Source organism: Candida theae, assembly GCF_024610275.1.
Source record: "Candida theae strain CBS 12239 chromosome Unknown scaffold75, whole genome shotgun sequence".
NCBI lineage: Eukaryota > Fungi > Ascomycota > Pichiomycetes > Serinales > Debaryomycetaceae > Lodderomyces > Lodderomyces theae.
In genome coordinates this window covers 16,969-33,661 of record NW_026261442.1, presented here as the reverse complement: position 1 = coordinate 33,661, position 16,693 = coordinate 16,969, and the positions used below count along the sequence as shown (strand labels likewise).

Sequence of the window (16,693 nt, the reverse complement as noted above, 5' to 3'; positions counted from 1 at the left end):
ATCTTGTCACCCCTGTTGTTGTGTCATGCAGTTTCCCTGTGTCCATGAAGTTGCCACTTTTAGATGTTGTTGTCACTATACTTTGCTTCTTGTTTAGATCTATAATTCTAATACTTGCGCTGCCTTTTTCTCAATGCTCTTTGTAATAGCAACTATTAAGCTAAAGAATATCAACACCGGTTTAGCAAAATTAATGTAATTGCCCACTGTTTATACCAAACAAACAGTGTCCTTGCAGCACCATATGCAATGAGCATATGTCTTTTCAAGTGAGTTGCCACTTTTACAATATCTGCTTGACCGTAATACTGCAGTGACCATGTTGGCATATCGAAGCGCACTATGTCACTCCAAGTGGATAAACAAACACGCTTATAGGTGACTGACTCTACTGCACCTGTAAAGACAGTGGCGAGCGTCTCATATATGTTGGGTCACTATAGAAAGGACCTTTTCGACACTCACTAATATTTCCTCAGTAGTTATGCCCCTCTGTAGGCAACATGGATGTAGCATTTGGGAGCTCTTGACAATACGACGGTTACTGAAATCCAAGTGCAACATATGCGACTGATCTTTGAGATGTCATTGGAGGAGGTGTCCTAATCTTACAGAATCCTTTCATTAAAGAATGGTAGCTCAAGAATTGTTGAGAGAGAGAGAGAGGGACCTGAAAATTCACCCGAATGTTTTTTTGTAGTGGCGAAAAACCCACCCATCATCAACATCAAAGATCAGAAACAAGCCAAAATGTTCAGAAACAATTACGACAACGATTCTGTCACCTACTCTCCAACTGGTAGATTGTTCCAAGTCGAGTATGCTTTGGAAGCAATTAAGCAAGGAAGTGCGGCGGTTGGTTTGACATCCAAAGATTATGTTGTCCTCGTGGCTTTGAAAAGAAATGCAGAGGAATTGGGCTCCTACCAGAAGAAAATCATCAAGATAGACAACCACATGGGAGTTGCATTGGCTGGTTTAGCTCCCGATGCGCGAGTATTATCCAACTTCTTGAGGAAGCAAGCAATGCAGTGTAAGATGGTGTTCAATCGCCCCATTCAGACGCAAAAAGCAGCATTGACCATCGCGGATAAAGCTCAGGAGAACACCCAAAGCTATGGCTCGAGGCCATATGGAGTGGGATTATTAATTGCTGGGTATGACGAGACCGGAGCTCATTTATTAGAGTTTCAGCCTTCAGGATCAGTCCTCGAATACTATGGAGCTGCCATCGGAGCCAGGTCGCAAGCAGCTCGTACTTATTTGGAAAGGAATTTGAACGAGATAAGGGAGTCTGACTCCATAGAGAAGCTCATTGTTCACGGATTATACGCATTGAGAGATACGTTGAGTCAGGACGTAGAATTGACCTTCAAAAACACGAGTGTCGCCGTGGTTGGTAAGGGACAGTCCTACACTTCGTATGATGACGAGGATGTGCAGCAATGGCTAGACAAGCTAGATTCTGTCACAAACGATAGAAATAGGACTGATGGCGATGAAGAGAACGCAAACCAGGGACTGGGCGATGCGGCCCCAACTCACGAAAACGCACAAGGTGAAGATGGGCAAGCACAGGGAGATAGAATGGATACAGATGAGTAAGTAAGTCCATAAAGTATATTTTAGAAAGCTATTTACTTTTTTGCTCTTGCTGTTTACTTGCAACTTTTTTGATGGCTTCCATGCATGTCTTTTGCATCTCATTAAGTTTGTCATTGACATGTTTGGGATCGTGTAGCTTTTCACCAGTTCTTATGTCATTAATCCACTGCTTGATTTCGCGAATATAACTTTGAATGCTTTCCTTTTCGGAATTGTCCATCAATTCACCAAATTGTATCAACGCCATTTCGGTATCAGCACACAAAATCTCGGCTCTTGATGCGTGCTCATAGTACCTTTTCATTTCTTCGTCTGCTTCTTTATTTCTGTTACTCTCTTGAATCATTCTCTCCACTTCTGAATCGGTTAATCCCACCTCTGTCACTTGTATTGATACTGTGTTTTCTTTTCCGTAATGAGGAGAATCCTTTGGATAGGGGGTCTTATCTGATGCACGGACATTGATGATACCGTCAGCATCAATCTCAAACTGAACGGAAATTTGGGGAGTACCTTTAGGACCCTGTGGTATATTGGATAGCTTAAAGTGTCCAATCATCTTGTTATCTTTCACGAGCATTCTCTCTCCTTGATAAACACGTAATTCAACTCCAGTCTGGCCATCAACTGCGGTGGAAAACATCTGTTCTTTTTTGATAGGCACTGCTGAGTTCCTTGGTATCAAAGGACTAAAGATGCCCCCATACGTTTCGATTCCCAATGACAATGGTGTCACATCTAGCAAAACCACGTTTTTGACTTGACCAGATAGAACGGCTCCTTGGATCGCCGCGCCTAAAGCCACTGCTTCATCTGGATTAACTGCTGTGCTTGGTTTCTTTCCAAAAAGTTCCTCCACCACTTTCCTTATCTTGGGCATACGAGTCATGCCTCCAACCAAAAGGATTTCATCAATATCCTTCATTTTAAGCTCTGCGTCTCGCACGCATTTTTTAACCGGCTCAACCACCTGCTCTATGATAGGCATTGACATCTCGTCGAGCTCTTCTTCGGTTAAACTAAACTTGATATGTTTGTCCTCGTATATGAATGGAATATTGATTTCAGTTTCCTTTACTTTAGACAACTCAATCTTTGCGTCTTCTGCTGCCTCTCGAATTCTTTGCACTGCTAATTCATTCTTGGATAAGTCGATTCCATATTTCTGCTTGAAACTTTCAATGATCCGTTTCAACAAAATAATATCAACGTCCTCCCCACCCAAGTGTGTGTTTCCGTTTGTGGCTCGAACTTCAAAAACACCATCCTCGATATCTAAAATCGAAATGTCAAATGTTCCGCCACCAAAGTCAAAAACTGCAACAATCCCTTCCCTTCTCGATTTGTCACAGCCGTATGCTAGTGCGGCTGCAGTTGGCTCATTAATTACACGGAGCACATCTAACCCAACAGTCTTTCCTGAATTTTTGGTGGCTTGTCTTTGGCTATCATTAAAATACGCTGGCACAGTAACAACTGCTTGGTTGATACCAGTTTCTCCCAACTGCTCTTCTGCAACTTTTTGCATTTTTTGGAGAATCAACCCTCCTATTTCCGAAGGACTTATCTCACGTCCAGTGGAAGTCTTTAGTACTGCGTCTCCTTGTCTATTCGGCACGATTGCATAAGGGACATTTTTGATATCCCTCTGTACTTCGCTGTCTTCGAATTTTCTCCCAATTAATCTCTTTGTAGCAAAAAAGGTGTTTTGGGGGTTAATCACTGCCTGCCTTTTGGCCGATATCCCCACCAAAGTCTTCCCGTTGTCAAATGCCACAATGGAAGGCGTGGTTCTTCTTCCTTCTTCATTTTCAATGATGTGCGGTTCATTATCGGCGCCTACATATGCCACTGCTGAGTTTGTTGTTCCCAAATCAATACCCAAAACGTGTTTGAATCTTGTGATGTTGAGATGCTGTTGGGCTCTTTTCAATGAACAGAATGAAAACCTTTTAGTTGTACTTAGCATGCTGTGCTTGTTTTGTCGATGATTCTAGATAGCTGGTGGAAAAGAAAGTGGAAGAGGTGGAGGTCTCAATTGATTTATAAGCAAACCAATTTAAGTTGGTTTCGATATGTGTGATGACCTCATAGGTGTTGCCGGCTAATATATATATTTACACTTCGACGCTACCAAACACGATTTCCCTTAGACACTGATCTATACAAAAGCAGAACCTCCTTCACTTCGATATGATGCAAAAACAAGATGTCCTTCAGCTAAATTCACGTCTGTGCGGCAAAACCCTAGGCAGAATAGCGTATTCAATCCTACCATGCGGATAAACACGCTGACGTCTGACACACTGTCAAACAGCCACTTGCGAACAAAGTCACTTCTTATGGTTTCAATTGTTCCGGTTATGGTGAGAACTTTGCAAAATTCCTCATTGGAACTTAAAACTACCGCCGCTTTATTATGTCTGGTCTTTATGACATGGCCTCTCAAACACAGCTGTATCCCGGTGAGCTCGTCTTTCGACCGGAAAGCTCCCACTCCTAGTGCATGCTCAAGGACTACTTGATGTAGAAGTTCGTCCTCCTTTTCTAGGGATTTCAAAAATCGGTTGAAATCGATCTTGTTGTTAATGTTTCCACTCGAAAGCTTAATCTTCGATACAAAGTTCACATCCGTACAATAATCCTCGAAACCTCGTACTGATTTAATGGTGGCAAAATCCGTGCTCCTCAATCCATTCACTTTGTCAAAGATGTTAAATAACTGGACCAAATATGACATCAGTTCATTTGGTCCATTAAATGCAACGTCATATTTGTGTGTCATCAACCTCAGATTCTCGTAGTCAAAGAAAGTATCCTGGTATATTACACTCCAAGGACTGCAAACAGGAGGTTCAATCAAGTCGGGTAGTTTAAGCCCAAACTTGATCCATCCTTCGCACACAACTTTGGTGGCTACCGCGAATAAAAGATAAGGATGAGCCTTGCATTTGCCGCTGTATAACTTTAACACGTCAAAATGTTCGACTATTGCTGACTGGTCAGGACTAACCCTCTTTTCCATTTTCCTTAGAACGAGTTGTAATCCTCGTTTGACGTAATTATCGTAGAGTTGACGCTTAGCAGTTTCGTCTTGCAAAGTACTGTACTTCTCAACAACGTATGACTTCAAACGCCTTTCAAGTAACTCCAGCTTCTTTTTCAAGAATATCCTGCGATTGCGGAAATGACGGTAGCTCTTGCTTTCAAGTAAGCTCAAATTGAAAAGAACACTTTCTGTAGACGCTGGTGTTGTTTTATGAGAATTAATGCGTCTTATATTTTCGAGGCCAATATTGTACAACTGGTTGGATAGCAAATGTTCCAAAACAGAAGCTTTGGAAAAGTCGACACGTGTTTGAGATTCTTTGAATTTTGATAGAAGACAACATTCTTCAACCTCAACAAATTTCAAAAGAGCAGGTAGGTAATTGACGTCTAGTGAATATCGTCGATATTGTTCGCTCGTCCAGGGTAGGTATGCAAGTAGACCCCCTCTCATGCTCCCACTATTATGCGACAGACCGTGCTGGGTAGTTAAGTGGCTCATGAAGTGGTCTATTTCAAGGTAGCATTTATACATGGTACGGCATGCCATGTAGTAATCCCGAGGTTCGCCTTCTATCTCCAACTGCGAAAACGTCGTAGTAAATAGTCTCCTGTATAGCACGTTCCAAAAATATGGGTGCAGAAGCTTTTGTCTTAGCAACCTGTTTGTGTTGTATAGACTGAATACATCCTTGATATCCAAATCACCAACTTCAACGATATGTAACACAAGATCTAAAGGCAAAGTCAGCATTGTCAACGGCGGGAGTTACAGCAATCATGTAGAAACGTGGTGCAGATGTAATTTTGTATGCCTAATATAGTCGGCTCTTTGGTATTTGTGGTTCAAAACTAAGCTAGGAGTGGACTAACATCGACTCTATAATTGTTGATGGTACTGTGACTCTGTCCAAGAACTAAATCTTCAATTTGTTTTTTTTTTTTCTTTTGCCTTTCTTCCAAGACCATTATTTCCAATCACCTAGGACGATGAGCAAGAGGAAGAGTGAGCATTACTCAAAGAGCAAGGGGAAAAGATTCAAGAGTGGCTCCAATCTACTAGGTCCTCATACAGCGGGGATTTACGCAACCTGTCCTCGAGGAAAGGAAAAGCAATGTCGACGGGAGCTAATCAGTGTACTTTCTGAAAAGATTTCCAAGTACTTCGACATTTCTAAAGAGGGTGACGAAGACAGCGAGAACAAGAGACCAGATTCGTTGTCCATAGAGGAAAAGATACAACAGGAGCTTCTGGAGATGAAGGAGGCCAATGATAACCCCCAAGCCAGCTATTTGCAACCACTTGATATTGATGTCGAATGTGTTGTGTTCATCGAAACTAAAATGCCAATCGATCCAGTGTTGCTCGTCCATGAGTACGCAAAAGAGTGTTTTACATCAGGTGTAAAGACTACCAGAAGCACGCAGAAACTCACTCCAATAAGCGATTCATGTAGTGCAACTGGGGATGTAGAGGAACATCTAAAGGAGTTATCCAGACATGTGTTGAAGGATCATTTTCACAAAGATGGACAAGATCCCGTCAAGTTTGCCATTCAAGTATCGAGGAAGCATTTTGATACACTTACCTCGGAGGCCATCATTAAGTCAGTGGCAGAAACAGTAGGACGTGAGCACGGGCATACAGTGGACTTGAAAAACTACGAAAAGTTGATAATTGTGGAATGTTATAAGAACAATATCGGAATGAGTGTTGTGGAAGATTACTTGAAGTTTAGCAAATTCAATTTGCAGCAGATCTACGACAAGACAGTGAACTAGATGCCCTTCATAAATTCATCGCCTAACTATGTAAAACATTCAAACTCGGTCCCACCTCCAACCATGCTAGCCAATCTGCTTCCAGATGGGGTATAAGGCCCATTGTGTATAGCTTATAAATACCAATTGACATACTCATCAACTGAAAGAATATAAATCCCAATTTTGCAAAAAGAATAATCAGCTGGTTGTCCTCTGTTTTCAACTTCAGAAAAGTCGGATTAAGGTCATTGAATATCGATTTAATCGGGTTCCATAATAACATTATTGTCATTGTCACGGGAATAATTTGTAACGAGTTACCTGTCATGTAACTCATAAATGCATTCATCGGAATAGACTTGGCCGGTCCAACAGCGAGTTCCCATATTTTCCTTGTTTTTAGTTCGTTCAAGTCAGTCTTGTGGTGGACCTTTTGCGCAGCTTGCTTTGTAAGTTCAAGTGGCTTGGTAACAAAACCTGGCGGAGATGGAACAGTATTGATGCTATCGCGGCCCTTCGATTTGGTAACTTTGGTTTCGTCGCGTTTTGATTGAGCCATCTCGTTTCGATGTTTGAGGTAGTCGTATCGTTAATGGGAAAGTACGATACGAAAGGGAGGAAGGGAGAGGGGGGCCAATGAGTGGAACTGTGTGTCACTGGTATGTTTTGTTGTGTACAGAAAATCCAAAAAAAAAAAACAAAAAACTTTGGGAAAAATGAAACCCACAATCGCCGCCGCCAATTGCTTTCAAGTCAATGGCTGCTACAAACACACAATGGACTCAACAGATTTTAAAACCAATCCACTAAATCGAATAATTGGACTTTCTGTAATACTATCCGTTGGATTCTTGCTAGTCATATTGGCAGGGATATATGGAAACTGGTTTCCAATTGTTATTGGAATCATATTCTCCGTAGCTTATCTACCAGTGGCCATAACAAGACGACTCAATAGTTTCGATCCTTTTAGTGCACCCAACACTAACGTTTTGGCAGAACTGGGGCAATTCGTGACTGCCTTTTTGCTTACAAGTGGACTTTACTTACCCATTGTCTTGCACCATTCTTACATATTAACCACAACTGCGGCAACATTAACCATCATCGGTGGAGTGTTGATTTTTGGAACTGTATACACGTTTAGCCATTATTTTGATGAGCCTGAGGCGGAGGATGGTTTGACAGGTTTTTGAACACTGACAATTGCAATTGGATGCGTGGACGCTTGATGATTGTGTATTGATACACACTTTGTTTCTGCTTTATAACAAAGGATGATTACGACGCTACTGAGGCAAATGGGAATTTAAATGCAATGAAAATAGTTCCTTCTGTTTTGTATACTTCTATATAAGGTTTAAGCTTCTCAATATGTCACAATTGGGCATTGGCATATTCTGGGCCCGTTCTAGCTTCCTCATATCGGTGCTGAACCAACCGACAGCATCTTCAATCAAATTGTCCTTGTGGATTTGTTCTCGTGAGCATTTGGCCCTCTTATCTTGTATGTACATATTCTCTACTTTGGAGCCAAAGTTCTTGATCTCCCTTCGTGATTTGTTTTCCATCTTCTTGCTAAACTTATCGTTGACGAAGTAGGGAATGTTGTATTTCGGGGTCTTTCTTTCTAGACGAAACTCGGTAGTAGGAACAAACGAATAGTCCGATGATGGATCATTCGAGAATAACGCAGACAAGATAGGTACGATCAAGACAAGTAAAAGTGGCAATAAGTTCTTCACAACCTCTGAAAACGATTGTGGCCCTTGTGTTTCGTCTCTACTTTGTGCGCGGGTATTGGGTGTTGCTCTAGGTGTTCTTCTAGTAGTTCTTCTATGTCTCATAAATGGGTCCTGACCCCCTCCAAACGATTGAAATGTGAATCCGTTGCCACCAAAAGTAAATGTTGGACCAGATGCAAAAGGGCTTCCGCCGTTACCAAAAAACATATTGAATAAATCATCGTCAAAAGAGCCATGGGTTCCACTAGCAAAGCCCCGCGTGCCTGTGAACGAACCAAACCCTTGACTGGTTGCACTAGCACTCGATATTCTAGACGTGGGGTCCGTACCCGTTTGATCGTATATACGTCTCTTTTGTGGGTCGCTCAAGACTTCCCAAGACTTGTTGACTACTTTGAATGCCTCTGACGATCTCGGATGTGGGTTTTTGTCTGGGTGGCATTTGATTGCGAGCCTTCTGTAAGACTTTTTGATTTCTGAATCAGTGGATGTTTTGGAAACTTCCAATATCTCGTAATACTGATGGCCTTTGTAGGAGAGGACTCGTAATACGACAGCTTCCTGCTCCTTTGTGTATGACATGGTAAATGTCCGGTACTAATTGGTCAAATTGCCAAGACGCGTGAAGATGTGATGAAAATGGTGGTGACCAAGTGGCTGGGAACAACTCCTAAATACACTCGTTAATTTATTTTTTTTTTTTTTCTTCTTTTTCGCACCAAACACCACTTTTTGCGAGGAGGAAAATCATTAAGAAACACTGACTACTTCTGCAAAACTCAACAAGTATTTACAGTCAATGGAGACCAATCTCTGTGTTAGAGAAGGTCGTGTTGTAAGGGGCACTTGTGTACAAGAAAAGATTTATTTTAATGTGAAGGAAACCCGAGAGACTTTATAGAAGAGCATGAAAAGTGTCGAATAAATCAAATGCTAAGTAACTCAAAGCTTCGCCGTTTGTACATTGAAGTATCCTCGTTGCCATTGTGGCGGTCAATACCCACAATTTGGCTGCCGTTATTCGCAGGCAGAGCCCTCTATGCATTCACTGAGTTAAGATTCTTATCTCTGTGTCATTCGGAAAACGTGCTGATCCGAAGTTTGAACGAGAAAACGAAAAATCCCTCTCTTATACCATCTAACTTACGTCGACCAGATTTTTTATTGATCAGAAACTTTCAGTGTTATCGCCAAGTGAGATCTTCAAGTATGAGCTCACCTAGCAAAGATGAATTTGTTATTTCGTCATTGTTAGACACGGACCTTTACAAGCTCTTTATGCACGCAGCTGTCCACAAGCATTTTCCTCAAACTCCTGTCAAGTATAAATATACCAACAGAACACCCCATTTGAAACTTAGTTCTGCCGCTGTGGAATGGTTAAGGGCCCAAATCCACCATTTAGGGGATATTAAATTTTCTGATGAAGAGATAGGGTATTTAAAGAAAGCATTGCCTCAGCTACCGACCGCCTATTTGGAGTATTTGAGGTCATTTAAACTTGATCCGGATTCTCAAATCAAGTATTTCAATACTGAGGGTGATTTTGGGTTAGAAATCGTGGGAAGTTGGAGTGACACAATTTTGTACGAGATCCCAATTTTGGCTTTAATTTCCGAGGCCTATTTCAAGTTTGTTGATACTGATTGGAACTATGATCACCAAGCTGAACTTGCCACTCGCAAAGTGGAGCAGCTTCATGCAGCAGGATGTTATTTTAGTGAGTTTGGGACAAGAAGGAGACGATCTTTCCATGCCCAAGAGATAGTGATCAAATCGATTAAAGATACCGCTGAGCGATTGAACTCAAAATTTGTTAGTGGAACTTCCAACGTGTATTTTGCCAAAAAGTATAATCTCCATCCAATTGGGACAGTTGCTCACGAGTGGTACATGGGTATTGCATCTATCACTCAGGACTATGTACATGCTAACAAGTTGTCTATGGATTATTGGGTAGACACATTCACTCCAAAATATGCTGGACTCGCATTGACGGACACCTTTGGAACGGACAACTACCTCACCGTTTTCACCAAGCCTTACATTGACGATTACGCTGGTGTGAGGCAAGATTCTGGTGACCCTGAATTATACACCGATAAAATCGCTAAACATTACGTGGACAAGGGGATTGATCCTCACACTAAAACAATCTGTTTCAGTGACTCGTTAAACGTGGAAAAATGCGTGAGATATAAACACAGGGCCGACAAAAACGGTTTGCGAAGTACTTTTGGAATTGGCACCTTTTTCACGAATGACTTTGTTAATGTCTCTAGTGGTGAGAAGTCGCAGCCTTTGAATATAGTCATCAAATTGAGTGAGTCAAATGGTTATCCAGCGATCAAGATCAGTGATAATATCGGAAAGAATATGGGTGATCCCGAGACAGTGAAGAGAGTAAAAAGAGAATTGGGTTACAGCGAGAGACAATGGGAAGAAGGAGATGAGGCTCATAGATGGTAGACGATGTGAGTATATAGTAACTCTCTCTCTCTTAATTTTATAGAAAAGTAATCTACTTTTGCCAAGCTTCAATTGAAACTGTAGTACCCCTTTTGTGTTTGATTTTGAACATTGCTAAGCTTACGCATCATTTCTCTACCGAGTCTAGTTGGAACACTCGCGAGTTTTGAAAGTTGTATTTTTCCCCGATTACTGCTCTACACTGGATAAACCCCATATACATGTCTCTACTGAATGATGCCTAGTGTATCTTGCCATAAATCAGTTGAGCCGAAAGTCGTGTTAAATTCATCAACTTTGAAATTTAGGAAAAAAATTCAGATGTATCTCTACTACCTGTAGAGGGCCATTGAAATCATCATTTTGATGGGTGAATGCAATGCAAAGGTGAAGGTAGAACAACGTACGAGGCGGATGTCGTTTTTTTTTTCTTTATTTATTCCTGCAACTGCTTGCAAAGTAGACATTGGGCCCTCGATAACCGAAATGGAGCACCTCAACTGTTGACTTGATTCAAATTCACAGACCTATGCCTGTCCTTATCAAACAAATTGCTATGAGGAAAAGAAAGTAATAGTGGCTCCAGTTGAGTTGTTCAATAAAACCTGCTTATTTTGGAAACTGGTGACTAAGACCTGCTTGGATAAGAAGAGCATTGTTAGATCTAACATCATTTGGACTCATCTGCCACCCACCTGCGAGCTTCATGACTTTACGTGCATTTTTTTTTTTTTTCCAAGGATGTTGCAAAATTTCTTACCACATCAAAATTCTCCCTCTGGTGAATGTACCACGTGCACACCTGCTAGTCACCTATAAGTTGAATGAAAAGTGTCACCACCTTTATAGAGCTATTCCAGGAGCTAAACTACAACCTTTCAGAGAAAAGGTTAAGCTCGTCGAGTGCAGTAAGCGTGGGTAAACAGGAAATTTTTGCGATCAACGGATCACTCAATGTTTTGACTGCTGCTACTCCGGTAAGCTCGACCCAAATTGAAGCTTTGCGAAAGTGCGTTGGCGATATATACAGCTCAGTGTGCTATGAAGATGAATGTGAAGAAAGGATTAGTCACTTCTTGATCAATCTACACTTGAGCGAGTTCATGAGGTACCACTTTTGTGATTTTGTGAAATCCTTATGGCCTATATTAGTGAAGGTGAACACTAATGTTTGTGACTCGGTACTTTTCCATAAACTCGTGTACGATTCATTGAGTAACTGCCCTGTTTGGAATTGGATTAGCTCAACTATATTGGTTAAAATCGCCACGAATGACACCACTGGCCCTCTAATTAAGGAAGCACTTGCTTCAAGGGAAAATTTCGCAAAATTTGAGCGGATGAAGTACCTCAATCGAGACTTTACGACGTTGATGAATCTTATCAAACTACTTACAACTGTGGGGCTCGAAGCATCCTTTCTTCCCAATTTGACACAACCTTACATAAGGTATATTCAAACCGTTAATCCAAACTTTAAAAATTTGATTCAGTGTGTGCTTGAATCAGATGTTGCAGAATTAGCAAGTCGCCAATGCTATGTCCAACCCGTAGATCGACACTTACTTCACATTTGGGTTGAGTCGAAGCTGGAAACACTTTGTCACCACATCAACCTCAAATGTCTTGATTCATTCAGAACATTTCCAAACTTGATAATCAAACTTAATGTATCGTGTACCATGGGTCCAAAAACGCGATCAAAAAAAGTACCAGCGGAATCATTCATAACATCGTTGGCGGCCGTACTCGCGGACGGAACTCATAAAAAGAGGTTGGATATGCTGTTGCAAATGAAAGATGTTTTACACTTCAATTGGCTAGTTCAATATTTGAGCTTACTACAAAAGAAGAGAAAGGTTGCTGCCGTAAGCACGGTACTGCAATGCCAGGTTTCTCCCAGTCGTAATATTGAACTCACGAATGAAAAAACCAGACTTCAAAGCTTTTCGAATCGAAGAACTAAACTAGCAAATTTGTCTGACAATGGCGACCGCAAAGGTAAACCCACTCGCAAGAGGAAGAAGATTTCTGACGAGTGGGATTTGACCCTGGATTTTGAATCATCCTTTGAGCAAATCGAAACAAATGGTCGTAAACACGAACCGAGAGCAGTTTTGGTACAGAATAACGGTACTTCAAGTACTGGTGTTGACTGTGGAGGCTCGGTGGAAAAAGATGCCAAAGCAAGAAAAACCGAAAGAAGGAAGAGCACGACGTCGGGGCAGAGTGGACTTGAAGATGGAGATGGCAAAGATACTCATGAACCTGGTGAGTGTTTGCATTTTCTGACGGAGGATGCGAATTGCACCAAACAATCTTCAAAGTTGTTTGTTGCAGATGAAAGTTCAAAGCTTGAACAAAGTGATTCGTCGCAGGAAATCATTGCTCCGAAAGAGCGTTACGATAAGTTGGCAACATCTCAAGCACCCTTGATGCTCAATGTGCAGGCTCCTGTACGTACCTCGACCCCTATCAACGCAGAGTTCACCGAGTTTCCTACAATTACCGATAAGACTTCGGATACTGAAGGAACTGTTAATGTAATGCAAGAAGCTTTGAAATTATTTTCCTCGAATTTGGTAAATAAATTGAAGAGGGTGGAGTTTGAGGTGCTCCACAAGAGAAATGATTTGCAAGCCCAGGTGGACCAGGAGTATAACAAGATCGAGCAGATGCAACGTGCAAAGTTGAAGGAGATTCAAGAATATTGCAAAAATGAATTAAATAAAATTGTATAACTTCTTTTATTTGAGATTGAGAAATTTGAAAATGGTTCTACTGAAATCGGGAGGATTGTCAAGGTAAAGATGATGGCCTGCATTTTTGAGAATCTTGAACGACGCCAACTTTTCGGAATACTCTTTGGACGACAAACTGTTGATCTTTTTTGTAATTTCCAAACCAGCCTCATCATTCATCCAATCTTTATCCCCGTACATCCAAAGTGTCGGTAACTTCATCTCCACGAATCTCTTAGGACAACGGTCTATCAATGGAAGTTTGGCTAATGCGCCGACTGCCAAAACTCGAGTTATCGCGTATTCTCCCGACCCTTTCCCATTGAACACTCTATAAATATAATCGTGCATGTGTTGAAAACTTTGTTGATCTTGATAGTATACATGAGCAAATCTATGCGTTGTCCACCTTGAAATAAGTTTTGATTTGACCGGGCCAGAATTTCTAATTATTGAAAATGGTGAATAGTTTTTCTCCCACATGTAATCAAAGAGCTTTCTGGTACGCGTCTTTGGAGGTTCCTCCAAGGGTTTGCCCTCGACTATATCTTCTTGATCGGCCAAAACCTCCTGCTCAAGAGATACTCGTGGGTTTGCCTCTTTGTTTAGAAAGGAGTGCACGCTTCTTTCCACCCCCACTGGACTAATGAGTACTAGTTTATCAATCAAATTGGATTGAGAACCCGTTACTGGGTTTGTTATTGCCTTGTTGTATTTCATAGCGTAAGCACAACTCAAGTATCCGCCAAAAGAATGACCCATCAAAACAAATTTTTGAATACCTCGCTTCTTCCTCCAGGTTTCTAGTGGATCTATGAACCAATCTTCAACTTTGTATACATCTTGCTTAGTTGCAGATGGAAAGTTGGGAAATTTCGGTCTCGAACTTAAGCCAAAACCAAGAAGGTCAACAGCATGGATCTTTGTCCCCGGTATGGAGCTCAATTGGTCGAAATTGTCGATGAATAAGCCTAGTGATGCGGCGTAACCATGTACAAGAACAAACTCTTTGCATATATCAGGTGTCTCATCCTTCTCGATATTTTCAATGTAGAACTCATGAATGTACTGCCCATTACCAATGTCAGTGTTAATAATTCTTGCTCTTCTTTTACCATCGCTTTCAGGATAGAACGGTAACTGGGACAACAACTTGCTTTCAATTTTCAAATCGTCATAGTTAGAGCTCCAGCTTTGCTTGAGCCAATCTTTCCAACTTTGGCCCCAGCTGTAGTGAGGTTTCTCCCGGCCATCGTTGAATTCATTCACCTTCCTCGGTTGAGAATCTGAAGTTATTGTTGTGGATGTAGACAACGTATTGTTGGACGGAGAAACTGCAGAAGTTGGTGGCATCAGGTTCGCAGTAGCCAGCATTTCCTGTGACGTTGACATGTCGATGATGGAGCTTGCACAAGAGAAAGGTGCGAGTGCAGAGTTGTCAACCTTTATACTCCAACAGTAATTTCTGTCTCAATGATTGAAGGCGTCCAACTAGTCATTTTGAATCCAAAAATCTGCATAGTGTGCTAAAAAAAAATGCGATATCAAAGTTCAAAGCCTCAGCAGAAACCGCCAAGTATACATTCTCGGCCGCAGAATTTCTTTTTCTCATCCGCAATCAAAGATCCGTTTCTGTCGTTACACCAAGGGGGAAGCATCACTTTGCCAGTTTAAGAGATCTCTATCTATCTGGTGACAATATTGAAATTTCATTTATTGTAACAGCTTCCCTTTTCGTGGCAGTGGCTTCTGTTCTCAGTTCAGAAGCTTCTGTAGAGAGTTCGGAATTACCTAATCGGATTTAAGTCCGAGTTATATTTTACACATGCTTCTACCCTCTTGAGATTGTCTAGCAATTGCAATTTGAGTTAATAAAGGCGTGCTTGTTGTTTCTGGGCTTGACTGAAATGTCTGAGTATGGATCTAGTCACAGCCTTCAATTTGTATGTGGTGACTAAGNAGTGGTGGGTGTTGGGTGTGAGCACTGGAAGAGTCTCTTTGTGTTTTACGTTGCGAGGGCGGTAACGATCCCATACCTCCATGAGACCCTAGAAGTCCCCTCAAACCATTATCGGGATTTACGCCAGTTGAAGAAACTTGCTGATATGAGGAAGACAAGCGACATATATAGTTGTCTTGCCTTCCTGTACCAAAAATGCAAGCTACAACAGACTACATGGATAGCGAAAGTATTATCTGTAGAGAAACAGAGTCTGTGAGCATACGCATGTGAACATCGTGCAAACGATCCTCTAGATTTCAAGCTAGCCTTCCTACGTGGCCTGCTCAACTCAGTGTTGTTACAATATAATTATCGTAAACGGTTAGAGAAGCGCCATAGATGTCAATCAGCATTTCGTCCCTTTGCTAAACATGTATTCCTGACTCTGTTGATGTTTGAGTGGTGGAGGTAGCCATTATTGATCCCCTCTGTTGAACAGTGTAGAGTAATGAAAACTTTTTGTGCTTCTGTACACGTCCTTTTGGGTTTCTTTTTTTTTCGCTTTTTTCGTCTCTCTCTCTCTCTCTCTCTCTCTCATTCTCATCAAAATATTTTTCAGTCGAAATTTTTTTTCTTCACCTACTTTCATCTTTCGATTCAGATTATTCACATATCGACAGCAGATTTATCAATATGGTATGTCTATCCAGCTAGACCCGCCCTGCGCGCCGTACGGGCCTCCCAATGATGAAGGATTTTTTTCTTGTTTTACTAACTTTTACATCAGGACACTAAAACTCCAGTCACATTAGCTAAAGTCATCAAAGTTTTGGGTAGAACCGGTTCAAGAGGTGGTGTCACTCAAGTTAGAGTTGAATTCTTGGAAGACGCTTCAAGAACCATCGTCAGAAATGTTAAGGGTCCAGTCAGAGAGAACGACATCTTGTGTTTGATGGAATCAGAAAGAGAAGCCAGAAGATTGCGTTAAGCTAACCTCTCTCTACATTTCACTTTGGAATGTTTATTTTGTGGATGGACATGAAACAATTTCAAGCCCGCAGATTAATTTAGAAGAAGTGGAGTTTGTATTGGAAGAGCTTAGAAGGAAAGAGTGAGTGTTTGTGGGGGGGAGCTCATTACGAGCTACCAGAGGATTTGAATTGTTGTTGCATGATGATATGGTCAAATCATACGTATCGCGGTATTAATACATGTCATTTATTACAGTATATTCAATTTTTGGAAACGGTGCTACAGGAGCGTGCATATGTAGTGACATCACCCATGCTTTCTGTTGTTGAGCGTGTTACCTTATCTCTAATTCTGTTTCTCTGTGCGTGAACTGTCACGTGAATTTTGTTTTTCTCACGGGCTGAGCC

General features: G+C 41.4%; 10 protein-coding genes across 10 annotated transcripts; 5 read left to right on the top strand and 5 right to left on the bottom strand. All coding sequences in view use genetic code 12, as the record gives it.

Annotated features, from left to right (window-relative positions):
* Positions 1–750: 750 nt before the first annotated feature.
* PRE5 (proteasome core particle subunit alpha 6) lies at positions 751–1,605 on the top strand (the record flags this gene model as incomplete). The annotated part of the gene is made up of 1 exon (XM_051752815.1): positions 751–1,605. The coding sequence occupies one exon, from the start codon at positions 751–753 to the stop codon at positions 1,603–1,605; it is 855 nt and encodes a 284-aa protein (XP_051608117.1).
* Positions 1,606–1,633: 28 nt separating this feature from the next.
* Positions 1,634–3,574, bottom strand: KGF57_003398 (Hsp70 family ATPase; the record flags this gene model as incomplete). The annotated part of the gene is made up of 1 exon (XM_051752814.1): positions 1,634–3,574. The coding sequence occupies one exon, from the start codon at positions 3,572–3,574 to the stop codon at positions 1,634–1,636; it is 1,941 nt and encodes a 646-aa protein (XP_051608116.1).
* A 192-nt stretch (positions 3,575–3,766) lies between these two features.
* KGF57_003397 (uncharacterized protein) lies at positions 3,767–5,407 on the bottom strand (the record flags this gene model as incomplete). The annotated part of the gene is made up of 3 exons (XM_051752811.1): positions 3,767–5,043; positions 5,187–5,226; positions 5,342–5,407. The coding sequence occupies 3 exons, from the start codon at positions 5,405–5,407 to the stop codon at positions 3,767–3,769; spliced, it is 1,383 nt and encodes a 460-aa protein (XP_051608115.1).
* A 236-nt stretch (positions 5,408–5,643) lies between these two features.
* Positions 5,644–6,435, top strand: KGF57_003396 (putative tRNA acetyltransferase; the record flags this gene model as incomplete). Its single annotated transcript, XM_051752810.1, has 1 exon — positions 5,644–6,435. One exon carries the CDS (start codon positions 5,644–5,646, stop codon positions 6,433–6,435), a length of 792 nt encoding a protein of 263 aa, XP_051608114.1.
* Positions 6,436–6,457: 22 nt separating this feature from the next.
* Positions 6,458–6,976, bottom strand: KGF57_003395 (chaperone; the record flags this gene model as incomplete). Its single annotated transcript, XM_051752809.1, has 1 exon — positions 6,458–6,976. The coding sequence occupies one exon, from the start codon at positions 6,974–6,976 to the stop codon at positions 6,458–6,460; it is 519 nt and encodes a 172-aa protein (XP_051608113.1).
* A 790-nt stretch (positions 6,977–7,766) lies between these two features.
* Positions 7,767–8,744, bottom strand: HLJ1 (type I HSP40 co-chaperone; the record flags this gene model as incomplete). Its single annotated transcript, XM_051752808.1, has 1 exon — positions 7,767–8,744. One exon carries the CDS (start codon positions 8,742–8,744, stop codon positions 7,767–7,769), a length of 978 nt encoding a protein of 325 aa, XP_051608112.1.
* Positions 8,745–8,961: 217 nt separating this feature from the next.
* On the top strand, positions 8,962–10,631 carry NPT1 (nicotinate phosphoribosyltransferase; the record flags this gene model as incomplete). Its single annotated transcript, XM_051752807.1, has 2 exons — positions 8,962–8,977; positions 9,358–10,631. 2 exons carry the CDS (start codon positions 8,962–8,964, stop codon positions 10,629–10,631), a joined length of 1,290 nt encoding a protein of 429 aa, XP_051608111.1.
* An 824-nt stretch (positions 10,632–11,455) lies between these two features.
* KGF57_003392 (uncharacterized protein) lies at positions 11,456–13,372 on the top strand (the record flags this gene model as incomplete). Its single annotated transcript, XM_051752806.1, has 1 exon — positions 11,456–13,372. The coding sequence occupies one exon, from the start codon at positions 11,456–11,458 to the stop codon at positions 13,370–13,372; it is 1,917 nt and encodes a 638-aa protein (XP_051608110.1).
* A 6-nt stretch (positions 13,373–13,378) lies between these two features.
* Positions 13,379–14,764, bottom strand: KGF57_003391 (uncharacterized protein; the record flags this gene model as incomplete). Its single annotated transcript, XM_051752805.1, has 1 exon — positions 13,379–14,764. One exon carries the CDS (start codon positions 14,762–14,764, stop codon positions 13,379–13,381), a length of 1,386 nt encoding a protein of 461 aa, XP_051608109.1.
* A 1,243-nt stretch (positions 14,765–16,007) lies between these two features.
* On the top strand, positions 16,008–16,302 carry RPS28B (40S ribosomal protein eS28; the record flags this gene model as incomplete). Its single annotated transcript, XM_051752804.1, has 2 exons — positions 16,008–16,010; positions 16,102–16,302. The coding sequence occupies 2 exons, from the start codon at positions 16,008–16,010 to the stop codon at positions 16,300–16,302; spliced, it is 204 nt and encodes a 67-aa protein (XP_051608108.1).
* Positions 16,303–16,693: the final 391 nt, after the last annotated feature.